Source organism: Anarhichas minor, unplaced genomic scaffold, assembly GCF_050575085.1.
Source record: "Anarhichas minor isolate MPS153535 unplaced genomic scaffold, ASM5057508v1 ptg000010l, whole genome shotgun sequence".
Taxonomy (NCBI): domain Eukaryota; kingdom Metazoa; phylum Chordata; class Actinopteri; order Perciformes; family Anarhichadidae; genus Anarhichas; species Anarhichas minor.
This window is the reverse complement of record NW_027466456.1, coordinates 5,244,886-5,260,160: the sequence shown is the minus strand read 5'-3', so window position 1 is coordinate 5,260,160 and position 15,275 is coordinate 5,244,886. Positions and strand designations below refer to the sequence as shown.

At 43.0% G+C, this 15,275-nt stretch overlaps 1 protein-coding gene across 1 annotated transcript; it reads left to right on the top strand.

Annotated features, from left to right (window-relative positions):
- Positions 1 to 711: 711 nt before the first annotated feature.
- erich3 (glutamate-rich 3) lies at positions 712 to 15,122 on the top strand. The gene is made up of 14 exons (XM_076088578.1): positions 712 to 731; positions 2,600 to 2,693; positions 3,702 to 3,827; positions 3,942 to 4,013; positions 4,202 to 4,330; positions 6,697 to 6,855; positions 7,201 to 7,410; positions 7,999 to 8,179; positions 8,516 to 8,702; positions 9,279 to 9,511; positions 9,625 to 9,771; positions 10,050 to 10,415; positions 11,437 to 11,571; positions 11,665 to 15,122. The coding sequence occupies exons 1-14, from the start codon at positions 712 to 714 to the stop codon at positions 15,120 to 15,122; spliced, it is 5,517 nt and encodes a 1,838-aa protein (XP_075944693.1).
- The last annotated feature ends 153 nt before the right edge of the window (positions 15,123 to 15,275 follow it).

Sequence of the window (15,275 nt, the reverse complement as noted above, 5' to 3'; positions counted from 1 at the left end):
TAACTAGTTACCGCAGCAGGTAACTAAACTTAATCTACAGTAGCTAGCTCCACCTCAACTATAACAGTAAGATGCTGCCTCAGTATTAACAATAATGACATGTGTAATATATCACAGACAGCGACCACTTTTCTGCAAATCAACAACTTTTACTTTGATACTTTGAGTACATTTGGCTGACAATACTTATGTACTTTGCTTTAGTAGGATTTTGAATGCAGGACTTTTCGTTGTAAGTATTTTTGCCCTTTAATGGTATTTTTACAAAAGTAAAGGATCTGAGTACTTCTTCCACCACTGATTAAAGCTTTACAGCATTTTTACTACACCTGGGAATTTAGAAGAAGCAGATAAATGACAAATAAAGCACCCTTAGTATTAATCTGTCTAAAAACACACATGCTTCAGAGTGTGTGAGTGAGTGTACTCTGGTATTGTCCTGGTTTAGTGGGACTCTCTGTAAATGGAAACCAGCCCCATTGGCAGCATCGTCACGTGCTCTTCCATGGCAACCGGTGAGTGTCATCAGTTCCGCTCTGAGAGAAGTGCAGCTTCAGTCCCTTTCAGCTGAAAACTCACCGACACACTTTATACCAACTCTGCCGGGGTCCTGTTGACTTTACATCGACACAGGTGTCCTCCGGAGAATCCCGCGGCTATTCTCACCTCAGATACTGTTTGTTTTTTCGCAGAGAGTTCGAGCTGAAAACCATGAGTCACTTCAACCCAGGGTAGGTTCAATTTAACGTTTAATATTCAGGAGTTTGTGAGGTGATATTGTCTACTTTCTTTTTTTTTTTACTTAATCTTGACTTTCTCATTTTTGTAATTACTTGAAAACAGTTAAGCAAACTCATTGATACAAGTATGTCTTTGGAGTAAAATGTTGAGCAACACAGTCACTACAGAGGCAAAATAAACGACTCTTAATTGACTCTTCAATTATGCTAATGATAGTGTTAAACAACGTGCATCATGAAACGAGAAGAAGCTGTATGAGAGTACAAAGTCTAGCTGCATAGTCACCACTGAGGCATCATTTACTACTTCAAGGCTAATGCTACTTTTAGGCTGGGCCCTATAATACGGCAACCAGAAACTAAGAAATGATTTGTAACGTTTTAAACAATAGTCTTGTGACAAATAAAAGTGCTTCAAGGTGAACAACACGTGACATTGAACACAACCTGAAAAGACGAGAAGAAACAGCAGAAACAAAGATGGAGAGTGATGGAAAAGAGGTATTAGGATCCTTTATTATGTAAAAGGATAATTTGACTCTGTTACCACTAGTGGGATGTAGATAAGTATATGTACTCAAGTACTTGAGTAAACATTTTAACTACTTAATGCTTAGTATTTCAACGAAGTGTTCCTACAAACAGATGCTATGCTTTTTACTCCAACACATATTTCTGACAGCTACAGTGGCATTACACAGATTAAGATTTTACATTCAAAACATTTCATAAAATATGAAGCATTGTTATGGATTCAACTTTATGAAGTAGTTAAAATGAACTGCAACATTAAAGTAATATATAACACATTGTTGGGGGTCATTCTCATGCACCATTAGTACTTTTACTTCTATCTTTGTTTTATACTAATAATAAAACACTACTTGTGTACAATTTTTTAATACCAGACTATTTTTTCCTTTGACTTGCAACCAAGTCAGACTTGTTTTACTGTTTTAAGATTTTTATCCAGTTGTGTTTTTTGAAACCCTAGAATGAACATATTAGGCAAGGTAAGCACATTTCATCATCAATGCAATTCAAAGTGCTTTACATAAAACATCAAAAGCCTCGAGACAAAGTGCAAAAGAAACACGTTCTAAAAGGACATTCAAATACGATTTTAAAAACAGCCTTTAAAGAGCCAAGTCAAGAATAGGTCATTAAAACAAGCTAAAATAGAATAAGACGTATAAAACACATTATAGTCACTACAGAGTGAGTTGAGTCAACATGTGCCAATGCTACTGTTAGGCTAGTGTACCAATAGGCCAACTAATAGATCAATGCTGTGGCACAATAGCACAATATATATTGTTGTGCCATGTGTCTCCTCAAGGCATCAATGGGCCAGAGAAAGTCTTGTAAAAGAAAATGGCACTTGATAGTTCAACCACCATGTTGTGGTTCAAAGAGAAATGTGCAGCCAAAGCTGAAGAGCACCGGAGACAAACGAGCCAGGTGCACAAAGAGGAGGTAGAGAGGGTCAAGTGTGCCATCCTCATGTAATCGGACACCGGTAACAAACCCTATACTTGTGAGATCCTCTTGTCTCGTATACACAAATGCTGGAGGAAATTAAATCTGTGTTGGAAAAACACTTTCAGGCTAGCCGGGCTGCTGACGAGCTGATGTCTCATTAATGAGGACAAGAAACAACAACCGACACACAAACATGGTGTCGTGCCTCACGAAGCCATTTTATTGAGTTTCTGTTTTTCTTTTAACTGTAATCAAGAACTCTCGAGTTACGCTAGCGGAAGACAACATTTAAACTCTGGGTGCCATTAAGTTAAGCTTCTTTTAATTAACTTTCTTTGGCCGGGATTAATTGAGTGTCTCTTTTTTTGTTTCTGTAGACTTCTTTCTGCCTACAACAGTCTCACAGACAGACATCTGGCTGGATACTTCAGCAACACTCCGATCAGGAGACACCTGCAGAGAGCAGGGCTGGTACGTTGACAGGTTGACAAAATGTACAGAATTAACAGTTAAATGGATGGGGAAAAAATGGTTGGTGCTTGGCGAATATGGTTGTATGAGCTTATTTTTGTATTCATAAAATCATGGCTCTGATGATGATGACGATACAGTGAAGACAGGCCACAGAACTGGTCTTTCCTACTTCTGAGATAACCAACTGTCGTCAGTTTATGATTCAAATGTCGCTAAATCCTGAAGTCAGAGGTTTGGACTCCAGTCACATGACTTGGACTCGAGTCAGAAGGAAAGTTTAGACTAGACTTGACTAAATCAAAAAAGACTGACACTAATGACTCATGACGTCACTTAGACTTCAGCATTTTGTCTTAAAAATACTTGATAACTTCCCCCCAAGCCCAAAGATGAAAATGCATCTTATTTAAACGGTGTGCCACAAATCAATTCACTTCCTGGAAGTCAACACTTAATTCCCCCAGAACCACTTTGTTTGAACCGATCCGACAGCATCCAATTAAGTTGAAGCACAGAACCAAGAAGAACTAACGTTTACGTTACTCAGCGCCAGTTGGGAAAAATGATACTAAAGATAATTTTATCTGCATACAAAAACTATGCGGAGGTCAACAAAAAATGTATTCCAGTATGCAAAACATGCGAGTTGAAAAGTAGAGATGAGGGCGCAAATGGCGTTACATTTGATCAAGTTTGAACAATGAATTCAGACTTTTTTTAGGACTCGAAACTCAAAGTTTAGGAGTTGAGACTTTGGTACAAAGATGTGAGATCAAAACAATGGCAAAACTTGGTCCAACCGCCTTAAATGCATTTTTGTGAAATTGTGTCTGTGTAGGACTTCATTACTCACAGCAAGAAGCTGTTAGAAAAAAAAAAAAAAATGTCAGGACCTTTAATGATTTTGTATTCCTGATCAATCAGCTGTTGGTGACTTCAGTTTGAAAGGTCACTGTCTTCAAAGACCCATATCTTGAACCCTGGTGAGACTCTTGTTGTTCTCAGATCACCAGGAGTGGGCGTATTGTTCCAGACAAGGAGTACAGACACAAGCTGGTCCAGAGAGCCCACCAGAGACACGTTCGAGAATGCCTGGCCCAGGCCATTTTCCACAAGGTGCTAGAGATGGAGGTGGGAGGAACATGCTATATACCAGAGACAGAAATGTCAAAACACTGTCAGCTTATCTGTGCTTCCCCTTGAATAACAAATTATGCACATTTGTTCTGTGCCCCTCCCATACAGCGTGTCCATCAAATAGAGATCAAAAGGAAACTGGAGGAGTTTGCAAGGAGGGAAAGAGTGCATAAGATCAAAGTACATCATTTGCATTTAAACACTGCTTTGTTGCCCTATTTTGTAAACTAATGACTCTTGCATAATATGAAACAAAAAAAGACATTATTAGCATTACCATTATTTACAGTGCCATTTCTAATACATTATTTTGATATATAGCTACACAAAAAATGGCAACAACATAAATGAATGGTCTTGTTTGGAAGGTGGAGCGCTCTAAAAGGTATGAAGAAGACATCATCCGCATCCTGTCTCCACGCCCACCCACGGGTGCCAGGTGCATCCGAAAACAACACTCTGGGCCAGAGGGGGAACACTCCGAATCCTCCGAGTCCGTGAGTCAAAACATCCGTCTTGGTGCACCAGTAGATTGAGTGGATATCAGAATCAGAAACAGTTTATTGTCAAGTACGTTACACATACAAGGAATGTGGCTGGGTGAATGGTGCATGACAATAAACGTGCAATAGTATAACACATTATTCAACATTTTTAAATATGAAATTGTACAAGAAAATATGGTAAACAAACAAATAAGAGTATGTTAAAACAAGTGTGTTATTAAAGTGTCAAGTGTATATTAATAGAGAAAAGTTGTGTAACTGTAAGAAGTTGTCCTGGGGATGTAAGTGTCTGAGTCAGTGGCGGTCCCGGGATTTATTGATGAACCCAACTGCAGATGGGAGTATTTGTGGCGTGAGGTCTTGGTCCTGATGGACTGCAGCCTCCTGTCAGAGGGAAGGGACTCGAAGAGTTTGTGTCCAGGGTGAGAGGGGTTCGGCTACAATCGTTGTTGCCCGCCTCAGAGTCCTGGAAGCCAACAAGTCGCGGAAGGACGGCAGATTGCAGCAAATCACTCTCTCGGCAGAACGAATGATACGTTGCAATCTGCCCTTGTCCTTGGCAGTGGCTGCAGCGTACCAGACGGTAATGGAGGCGCAGAGGATGGACTCAATGACGGCAGTGCACCATCATTGTCTTTGGCATGTTGAACTTCTTCAGCTGCCTCAGGAAGTACATCCTCTGCTGAGCCTTCTTGGTGATGGAGCTGATGTTAAGCTCCCACTTGAGGTCCTGGGTTATGGTGGAGCCCAGGAAGCGGAAGGACTCCACAGCATCTTTAGAGCGTTGAGCTCGAAGTTGTTCAGTCCGCACCAGGTCACCAGATGGTCAGTCTCCCACCTGTAGGCGGACTCATCCCCACCAGGGAGTCCAATGAGGGTGGTGTCATCCTTGAACTTCAGGAGCTTGACGGACTGGTGACTGGAGGTGCAGCTGTTGGTGTACAGGGAGAAGAGCAGAGGGGAAAGAACGCAGCCTCGGGGGGAACCGGTGCTGATGGTCCGAGAGACTGAGACATGTTTACATGTTTACATGCTGCTTCCTGTCAGACAGGAAGTCTGTGATCCACTTGTAGGTGGAGTCGGGGAGGTGCAGCTGGGAGAACTTGTCCTCCAGCCGAGATGGGATGATGGTATTGAAGGCAGAGCTGAAGTCCACAAACAGGATCCTGGCGTAGGTTCCTGGGGAGTCCAGATGCTGGATGATGAAGTGAAGGGTCATGTTGACTGCGTCGTCTACAGCTCTGTAGGCGAACTGCAGGGGGTCCAGGAGTGGGTCGGTGAGGGTTTTGAGGTGGGACAGGACAAGGCGTTCAAAAGACTTCATTCGGCTGGTACATGACATGTCTCCAGTGAGTTGTTGAAGGTGTCTGTAAACACCGGAGACAGAGGATCAGCACAGTGCTTCAGTCTGGGCCAGCTGCTTTGCGGGGGTTCTGACTTTCAAACAACCTGTTGACGTCTCTGAGTCCATGAATAGAGAGAGTCGTCATATTGCAGTAACATCACATTTAATAATCTGATCCAAGTTGTTAATCAGGTGCTTTTGAAATGTGACCTTTAATTACAGCATCTCTGTCATGCAAAGAAGGTTTTTTGAATGCCACGACATGGTCTGTGAGCTTAAAACGACCTTTAGTTAAAGACCTTTATTAGGTCAATCAGTTTAATATAGATAGGTCAATCAGATGTCTTTCAAGATAAAAAATATGAGGTTTCACTGTCCTCATTAATACGATTTTTCCCATCCCTCCAAATTTGGTTAAATCCTGACAGCTGTTAGCACAGCTAGCCCAGCGCTGGCCAAAGCAAACTAAATCAGCCCTCCAGCACCTTTTAAACGTAATTAATTAACACGTTTCATCTTGTTAGTCTAATACGTACAAAAACGTTCTTTCGGGTGAGGAATGTCTGCAATGAAAATGATTTTCTGTGCATGCTGATAGTTTGCATGTTTACACTGACACTGACACTCAGCTGCTGTTTGCTGTGTGTGCAGACACGAGTGTTTTAAGTGGTGTGTTATCTGTGCAACAGAAAAAGTCACAGAGAGAAAATAGAGCCGATAATCCTGCCCTGGATTTCTGTGTTTACCCGGTGAAATCTCTCGTCTTATGTCTGCAAACATCTCACACTTCGGCAGGTAGAGACTTGTTTGAAATACATCAGCAATGATCGGGGGGGGGGGGGAATGTCAAGGCACATTATTGATTTGCATTTGCACCACATTCAGACACATATATTGAATTCACAGCATTAAAACTAATTTTACACTGTACTCTATTGGTTTCCTTAGCGATGCATACACAGTGTTTGTAATGAGCAGAGCGCTGACTGTGTGTGTGTTACTGGTGCTGCAGCCGGGCTCGTCTCGACCCAACACCGCTCCGGGGAAGATGCAGAGGCCGGTGCGCCTGAAGCCGATCCACAGCAACAGCACCACAGCTTTGCTCAGACGCAGCTCCCCTCACAGACTCCTCGAGTCCTCCAATGAGAACGACCGGCCGTTCAACAGCACCGTGAGACCGGGACACATGAGAATCATTCATTCATTCAGCCTACTGGTATAGGGAGCGCTTGGGACAGTTTTTCTTTACAGACAGAAGCATGAACATTTTCGGTTTTGATCTAGAGTGAGATCAATATTATCTTCCTTTGGTAACATTGTTTGAAAACTATGCAGAAACTTTGCAGTTGTAAAGGGAGTGTAAAAATGCTAAACGCTATCATACATTATATTGTACAGATGCATGCAAGCATAAAAATGATTTGTGTTAATACAAGAAAACAACATTACATTGCTGCAACAACAACAAACGCACCGTATAGTCTTTTCACAGTTTGTTTGTTAACCTCTCTGAAAGATGGACAAGGCGTCCCGGAGACGTTTGACCACAACAGAGGTCTCCCGTGGCATCTCGCCCTACTGCCTCCCAGTCATCAACAACTTTGTCACCCCAGTGCCTCCATCCACGAAGAGGAAAGAGAGGGGAGCAAAGGTCACTCCGAGCGGCACGCTCAGAGGCCGCAGACTGCGTCCTACCACGGCCTCCAGCGGAGCGGATCTCAATGAGGTCCTGATCTCTCTTTATGTTTTCCCTGGCAACAACACATTCCACACCAAACTTACAAGCTGCAGCCCCTTTAGCTTGATTAAATTAAATACAGAACAATTACAAATTCTAGGAGATTCATTGATTTCTGCAAGACCTAGCAGGAAGAGGTTATATTGCATGTCTTTGTGAGTGTCTTTGATTACTCTGTATATCTTAACCTGTAGTCACAGATTGTTGTTAAACATTTATTTAACTCAGTGGTAACCCTATGGCTGGACAATTAGGAAAATAAATAAACTAAAATCAAATCAATTTGACAACATTATGAATCTATAACTGACCTAAATGTATCTATTTTAGTCCATTTAACTGGTCATATTGTAATTAATCAGGAGAAAGATATCAGAGGTGAGATAACGTGAAAAAGAAAACACAAGTCAGTGATATTGGAATAAATTGCATTATGTAAATTTCCTGACCTACATAACACCTACCTGTGAAGATCAGTCACATCAAATTTGGAATAAGGAAATTAAAATGATTTCCTAAAACTGGATTAAATCAATATCATACTGACCCCGACCTGCTGTTTTCTTCCCCATCCAGGACCCCCCCATGCTGAGGAGCTCTGTGCACCAGAGCGGAGTGTGTGTGAACATGATGTACTTCGGTAAAACGGTGCATCTCTCCCACGACCTGACCGATATGAGGGACGAGGTCAAAGTGTTTCAGCAACACTGTGGAGGAGAGAACCTGTGTGTGTTCAAGGGAAAGCTCCGCGAGGGAGGTCAGTGTGAGGGTCTGTGATTGTGTCTGTAAGATTTGTGTGTTTTGTGTTAACGAATAAGAGCAAATCTCAGGAGCAAAGACATTTAGAGAATGTAAGTGTGCACAACAGCCTTTGAGCAAACAAACTAACTCTGTTAAGGTGTCAACCCGTCTATAAATTAACTTTAAATTGAGTTATTTCTGTATTTTTAATATAGTTTGTAGGGATATGTAAAGATGCCTCACAGGTTATGGATGGTTTAGGGTTGTTCTGCAACACCAAGGTCACAGATTTGATGACGTTGATCTTGAAAGTGTTCCTACCGCTCGTCTACATCCTCAATCTTTCCCTCAGAGACTTTCCAGTTCACCTCAAGGCGACACCGAGGTTTCCCCTTCAGCTTGACTTTCTTCCTGAACGGGCTGCAGGTGGAGCGGCTGAGCTCCTGCTGCGAGTTCAAACACAGGAAGGGCCCCCGACTCGGTGGCAGGCACGGGCACTTTGGTTTCTGCAGCGTAGAGGGAGCCTCTCCCTGTTACAAGTAAGGTCTCCTGCTGTGTCTTTAAAAGGGTATATCCACTGAGTTTACACATCAAAGTCTGTTTATATGTATTGGGCGGTACTACTGCTTATGTAAAAAGAAGTTGCTTTAAAGCCTTTTGTGGATTGAAACGTTTGAAAATGAAAAAAAGAAAGTGAAAGAAGTGAGTTTACCAGACGTCTGTAGTCTGCTGCTCATCTCTGCTTGAAGTTTTTGCAGCTCAAAATCTCTGAGTGAACTGTCAGCGGTCAAGTGGCACTGTGGGTAGTGTCGTTTTTTTGTCATAGAAGAAGAATGTGCAGAATAAAAAAAGACAGCCTTTCTCAAAAAACTGTCTATTGTGAGTCCAACAATGTTCTTCTTGCCAAGAGTTAGATGTTGCTAACAGGAGAGTGAGTATAAGAAAGTCAGCGGGCAAGAAACACGACTCCAAATGATTATGTTGCTCCTCGTCTACTCACCGTTTTTTATCGGTTTGATAACAACCTCGCAATATCAACTTGACGATAATCCGTCCAAATGTTGAACTATTCTTCTAAACTAAGTTCTGACTGTATATCATGGTATTTTCTTCAGGTGCATTATAGCAATGGGATTGGACAAGAAGCCCAGTCCTCCACCAAAGAGGGTGAAAGAATATGAAGGCAGAGAGGAGTCAGTCACCAGCCATAAGGATGCTCCTGAGATGGAGACAGAGAGGAACGGAGACGAGGCTGCATCCCATTCAGAGTGTGAAAGCAGCCAACCACAGCACACCGAGACTCAAGTCACAGAAGAAACAGCAGCTGAGGAGGACAAAGTCAGAGATGGTATACAAGAAAGCACGAATGCACCAATAAGAAATAAATACTTGTGACTTTGCAGATCTTTACTCTAGTCGACGGTGTACCACAATGAATTTTCTGCATGTCTTCCTCCTCAGATTATGAGGAAGACTTTGAAGTAGACGATGAGGGCCCTCCAGAAGACGTCGAGGCAAAGGAAAAGAAATCCTCATCTCCATCTGGTGAAACTGAAAGGCAGGTTAAAGAGAACGACGCATCTGAGAGCGAAGACGACGAGAGGGATGGTGGGTTAAATCACTTGTTTGAACACACGAGTAAAATTACTGAGAGTAAAGTGCCATTCAATCACACACTATTTATTCATTTGACAACTGCTTTTACAGCAAAACAGAATCATTCTGCAGCCTAGATTTCAATGAGATGTTGAACTTTATATACATAAAGTACAATGTGTCATCTGTAAAGCAGTGAACCATCATTTGAAAGGGTTAAACATGTCATTACCTCGAGAGGATTTTTTATTTCTGTTAAAAATTTTAAATTCTCCATCTTTCTTGCACAGAGGACGTTAAGTCTCATTCTGGATCCAGCTCCTCAGGCAGTGACCGGGAGGAGAGTGATGCTGAATCCACTAAAGACTCCAGAGAGGACGAGAAACCTAAAGAGGTCGATCAGGAGGAGACTGTTGTTCCACCAGATGACAAAAAAGATGAACCAAATCCAGAAGAAGCCGCTGCCACTGAGGCCGAACCTGCTGTGCCTAAAGACTCAGACATACAGGACAGTGCGAGGGACAGCACAGAGAGAGAGGTCTACGACACCGGCGTCCCCTCGGGGAACGAGAATAAACAGAGTGGCGACACCTCGGCAGACAAAGAGGAGGAGAAAACGGTAGAGGAGAACCAACAGGAGGAGGAACAGGAGAGAGGTGAGTACAGACCAACAAATACAACTCTGGAGCTTTCACCTGAGTGACAAATGGATCAGTCCATCTTTTATGGAGGTTTTTCCACTATTATCACACCAAGGGCTGTCGTCCACTTAATGTTGTGTGTATATGTAAATACAGCAATTCAGACCTGACAACAACTAAATAACCATCACAGTTCTGTGTTGTCAGTTTGTGATATTAAGTAAGATTGTGACATTATAAAAGTTGATAGTGGAAAAATGACTTGTGTGTTATTTCTTTTTTTTTGTTGCTTATTTTTCATTTGTTTGTGTGTGATGATTTTCTGTCTGATCCCCTTTTTAATGTCAAAGTTATTTTTTATTCAAAATGAGTTTCCAGATGTTTGGATGTTAATATGAAATTCTCACCTGTAACAATATTTTAATTGTTTTTTTATCACTTCAAGAAAGCCCGTTGTAACTTACGCTTGCTTTTTACTCAATTTATTTCTCTTAAAGTTGCACTTTGTAGTTTTGGTTAAAGGAATAATGATGTGAAATTAGTAATTTGCGTTATTAGCAGCGTTCTTCTTTTTCTTAATGTCTGTAATATCTAACCAGATGAAACCAGGATTGTAGGTTTCCTCAACCAAACTAGCTCCAGGGATCGGTTTGCACAAAACATTTAAGTGCCAAAGTTTAGTGATTTTCTTTCTTTGTTTTAATCTTTTATCATCGTGAGTTTCAAATTCACATCCTAAAATTACATAAAATAGGTATTTTTAAGACATTGTGCATTGTGTTTCCATTTTGGTTGTATACTGAATCATGCTTGTTTATGTGTTGTTGTTGTTTTTTTCTTTCTGTGCATGTTAATTATCATTTTGCATGTTCTGTTTGCACCTGAAAAGATTAAAGACATTCTTTTGGTCATGGCTGTATGTTTCTTCATTGGCTCAGTTCTCCCATTGCATTGTTCAAATACTGCTTTGTTTGTCACCGTGAGTGACTCACTTTAAAATGAACTTCTATCACTCTCTCTCTCTTTCTCTCCCAAGCCAAATCTGTGCAGGAGAAGCTGGCAGAAGCCATACTGAAGGAGTCCCAGTGCAGCTCAGAGCCCGAACTGAGCGACACCAGCACCGAGGAGGAGGAGGAGTCCACAGATAAAGGCCCTGAAATAGACAGCAAGGGTACTAGACTTTCATCATCATTCAAATGAATGAAGACAACTATTGCAGTAAAAAAATTGACTTTCCTAAACATTCTCCTCATTGTATTTGCAGATGCAGTTGCAGTACGATCTGTGACATTTACAGAACAGCAACCGACCATTGAAGAGGAGACAAAATGTGAGGAAGGTGTTGTTGGTGAAACTGAAGAGGTGAAGGATCACGACGAGACGTCTGAACCAAAAGATCGGGAGAACGAAACCGAACAAGAGCCCCAGGAGAGCAGTGATAGCGCTAAAGATGAGACGGTCAAAGTAGAGGAGGCAGATGAAAAGGCTTCATCAGAAGAAGACAAAAACTCAGCAGAGAATGATAAACCAGAGCACACAGAAGATACAGCTCTGCATCCTGTATCTGAAGAGGAAATTATTGAGGATGACAAGACTTCAGAACCTCAAGAAGATGCTGCAGCTAAATCCACCGATGGTGATGCTGAAGAGAAAGACGAAGAAAAGGAGGAGAGAACTGTAGCGGAGGCTGACGAGACGGGGCAAGGAACAAAAAGCGGCGAGGCGGATGAGTCATCGGTGTCAGAGCCGAATAAAAAGACTGATGAGACAGCAGCGCCTGATAATGCGGAGGCGATGACAGCGAGCGAGACAATGGAGATGAAAGCAGAGCCCTCAGAGGAGCGAGAGGCCCTCAACTATGAAGAGGCGCCTGTAACCGACACAGAGAAGAGGCAGGCGGGAGACAGCAAGGACAGAGACGCAGCATCAGAGACGGAAGTCACAGCGGAGAATTCACGCAGCTCGTCGGAGGAGAGCGGAGACACCACAGTTGATAAAACAGCAGATTCAAGTGCAAAAGATGTGGGCAGCAAAGATGATATTAAAGAGGAGGAAGTGTCAGCAGTAGAGGATAGTAAAGATGACAATCAACAACACGGGGGTGATCTGGGAGAAGAGCAGACAGAAAAATCATCTGTGGAAATAGATGATGAAGTAGAGGAGAAATGTAATGAGGAAGAAACGCAAACACATCCAGATGAGAAAACAGGAGGTGAAAATAGAGAGGAAAGTGAAAAGGAGGATAAAGATGAGACAGAAGAAGAAAAGAATAATGAGAGTAAGACAGAAGAAATGATAGAAAACAAGGAAAACATTTCCGAGTGGACTAAAAGTGACTCAAACACTGAAGGAAATGCAAATGAAGAACAAGCTGAGGAGCACCACAGTGAAGAGGAAGTGAAGGTTGCAAATGAAGAGAATGCAGACAGTTCAGAAAAGACAGAGAAGGACGAAGATGGCGAATGTGCCGAGAATAAAAATGACGAAGAGGAGTCTGAAGAAAAGGGAGCCGCGACTGATAAAACTAATGAGTGTGGAGAGATGAACTCGGCTGCTGATGAAGAAAAGGATGATGAAGCAGAAAAGGAAGAGAAAGATCAGAACGAGGACAAAGCGGAGAATAAAGATGATGAAGAATGTGAGGAGAAAAAAGTTGTAACTGATAAGACCGCAGAAGGAGAAGAAATATCTGAGATTCCAGAGGAATCTGAGAAAAGCGGAAATGCAGACTTGGATAAGGATAATATGAACATATCTGAGGAAAATAGTGCTGAGTCAGAGGATGTCAGTGACAGGGAAGCAGCAAATGTAGCACAGGGGACTAAAACGGCTGAAGAGACGCCAAACAATGCGGTGGAGGCTGAAGATGTAATGAAGGAAACTGAAGGAGGACCTGACATCAGTGAAAAGGGAGAAGTTGATGTTGAAAATGGTGAAATTTCTCATGAAGATGAGGGAGAGGCTCAAACCGAGGGCAAGGATGACGTGAAAACAGCAGTGAATACCGAAGAAGAGAGAAAAACAGAGGAACCCGCAGAAGTTGAGAGCACAGAGATCAAAGAAGTAACTGTGGAGTCTGGAGATGGTGCTGAGGAACATGAAGACGACAAAGTCGATGACTCCGATGTGGTACAAAGTGAGCCAGAGGACGGGAATGATGGTGTGGAGAAGCAAGATGAATCCAGTAAAAATGAGTCGGAGCCGGAGACATCTGGCACAAAAGTAAAAGAGGAATCAGATGACCGAGAGAACGGTGAAACAAAACAAGATGAGGATGGCAACATTCCTGACCCTAAAAATGATAACACAGATTCAGATTTGATGAAAAAGAGCGATAACGTCCAGAGTGATGTCAGCGAGGTCATAGCTGCTTCTGCAGTTGATCAGGCACAATCTTCAACCCCCACCGCTGTGGATGCAGACGACACACCTCACCAGTTAGACGAGTCCACTGCACCGTCTGACCCCATGACCGACAAACACCCACACGCTGACGAAAACGCTGCTGCAGCTGACCTCTCCGCCGCCGACGGGGACAACGGAGCAGACGCAGAGGAGGCGAGCAAGGCCTCGGAGGAAGGAGCAAGTGTGCTGCTCAAACCTCAAGCGCCGTCGTCACAGCTCACGCAAAACAACGACGACGCAGAAGAGAGCGTTCCAGTAGGTAGTAACCCTCCAGAGGCCTTGGCGAGGGAAGACAACACAGATCTGGTCACAAACTGGGTAACCATGCATCAAACGTCAAAGTATTTTGAGACGTTTGTTGAGCCTCTAGAAGACTTGAAGGAATCGACTTCAGACACTCAAGTGTCCAACTCTAATGAAGAAGCGGCACAATCTGCAGAGATGCCGAGGTCAGCGAGTCCACTTAAGATGGCGAAGGTGTCTGAAAATGCAGAACAAGAGCACACGGCAAAAGATGTAAATGAGTCAAGGGACAAAGAGGAAACTGTGGCGTCAAACCTTGAGAGCGATCACTCCGAAGACGGTGAACCGCGTGAGAGAGACACCCTGAAAGTGGAGGACGAGACTGAGGTGAAAGACTTGATCCCCAAAACAGAGAGTGAACAAAATGATCAGGAGTCTGTGAGCAGGCAAGACCTGAGGTCAGAGGAGCACAAAGGAAGCAGGGGATCTCTGGAAGACAAGGTGCGAGAGGGTTTAATGCAGGACAACTCTGAGCAAACTGACATTTCTAAGACTGAAGTGGAAAGCATTGCAGGTACTCATCGTTCAGTAACCAGCGGGAGACCCGAGAGTGTCTCTGAGAACCAAACTGAGGAGAAAACTACTGACAATGCTCCAGAAACACAAACCGCAATTGAAGAGGTGAAAGATCTTCTCCCATCATCCAAAACAGAAGAGCATCGCGAAGGTTCGATCAGTCCAGAAGGCCTCTCCAGATTAAAAGCGAATGAACCAAACGATAGCGTAGAGACGTGGGGGAAAAGTGATGAACAAAGTCGAGAAGTTACGGAAATAACTGATTTCACGACGTCGAAGTCCGACGATGGAAGCCAGGAGGAGTCCCAGCATAGAGACGCGCAACCTAAATTGTCAGACGGCAGCATCGACGGAGACAAACGAGACGTGCGGCTGATCCAAGACATCAAACACACTCTCAGTAAAGACCGGCTGAGCACTTTCTCAGTGGATGAAACACTGTTCGGTCGAAGTTCGTATCCTTTGCTGACCGCTGCGAGGACGGAGAGTGGACATTAGGGCTGCACGCTGCTGAGTGGCACGAAGGTACGGTGATGCTTTACTTTACTTTAGTGTACAAGGAAAAACATACATAAGAAGTTATAAAAACAAACAGTTAGACAATCAGAAGGCTACATTTAGAAAAAGAAACATTCGTAGTGATCAGAAAAA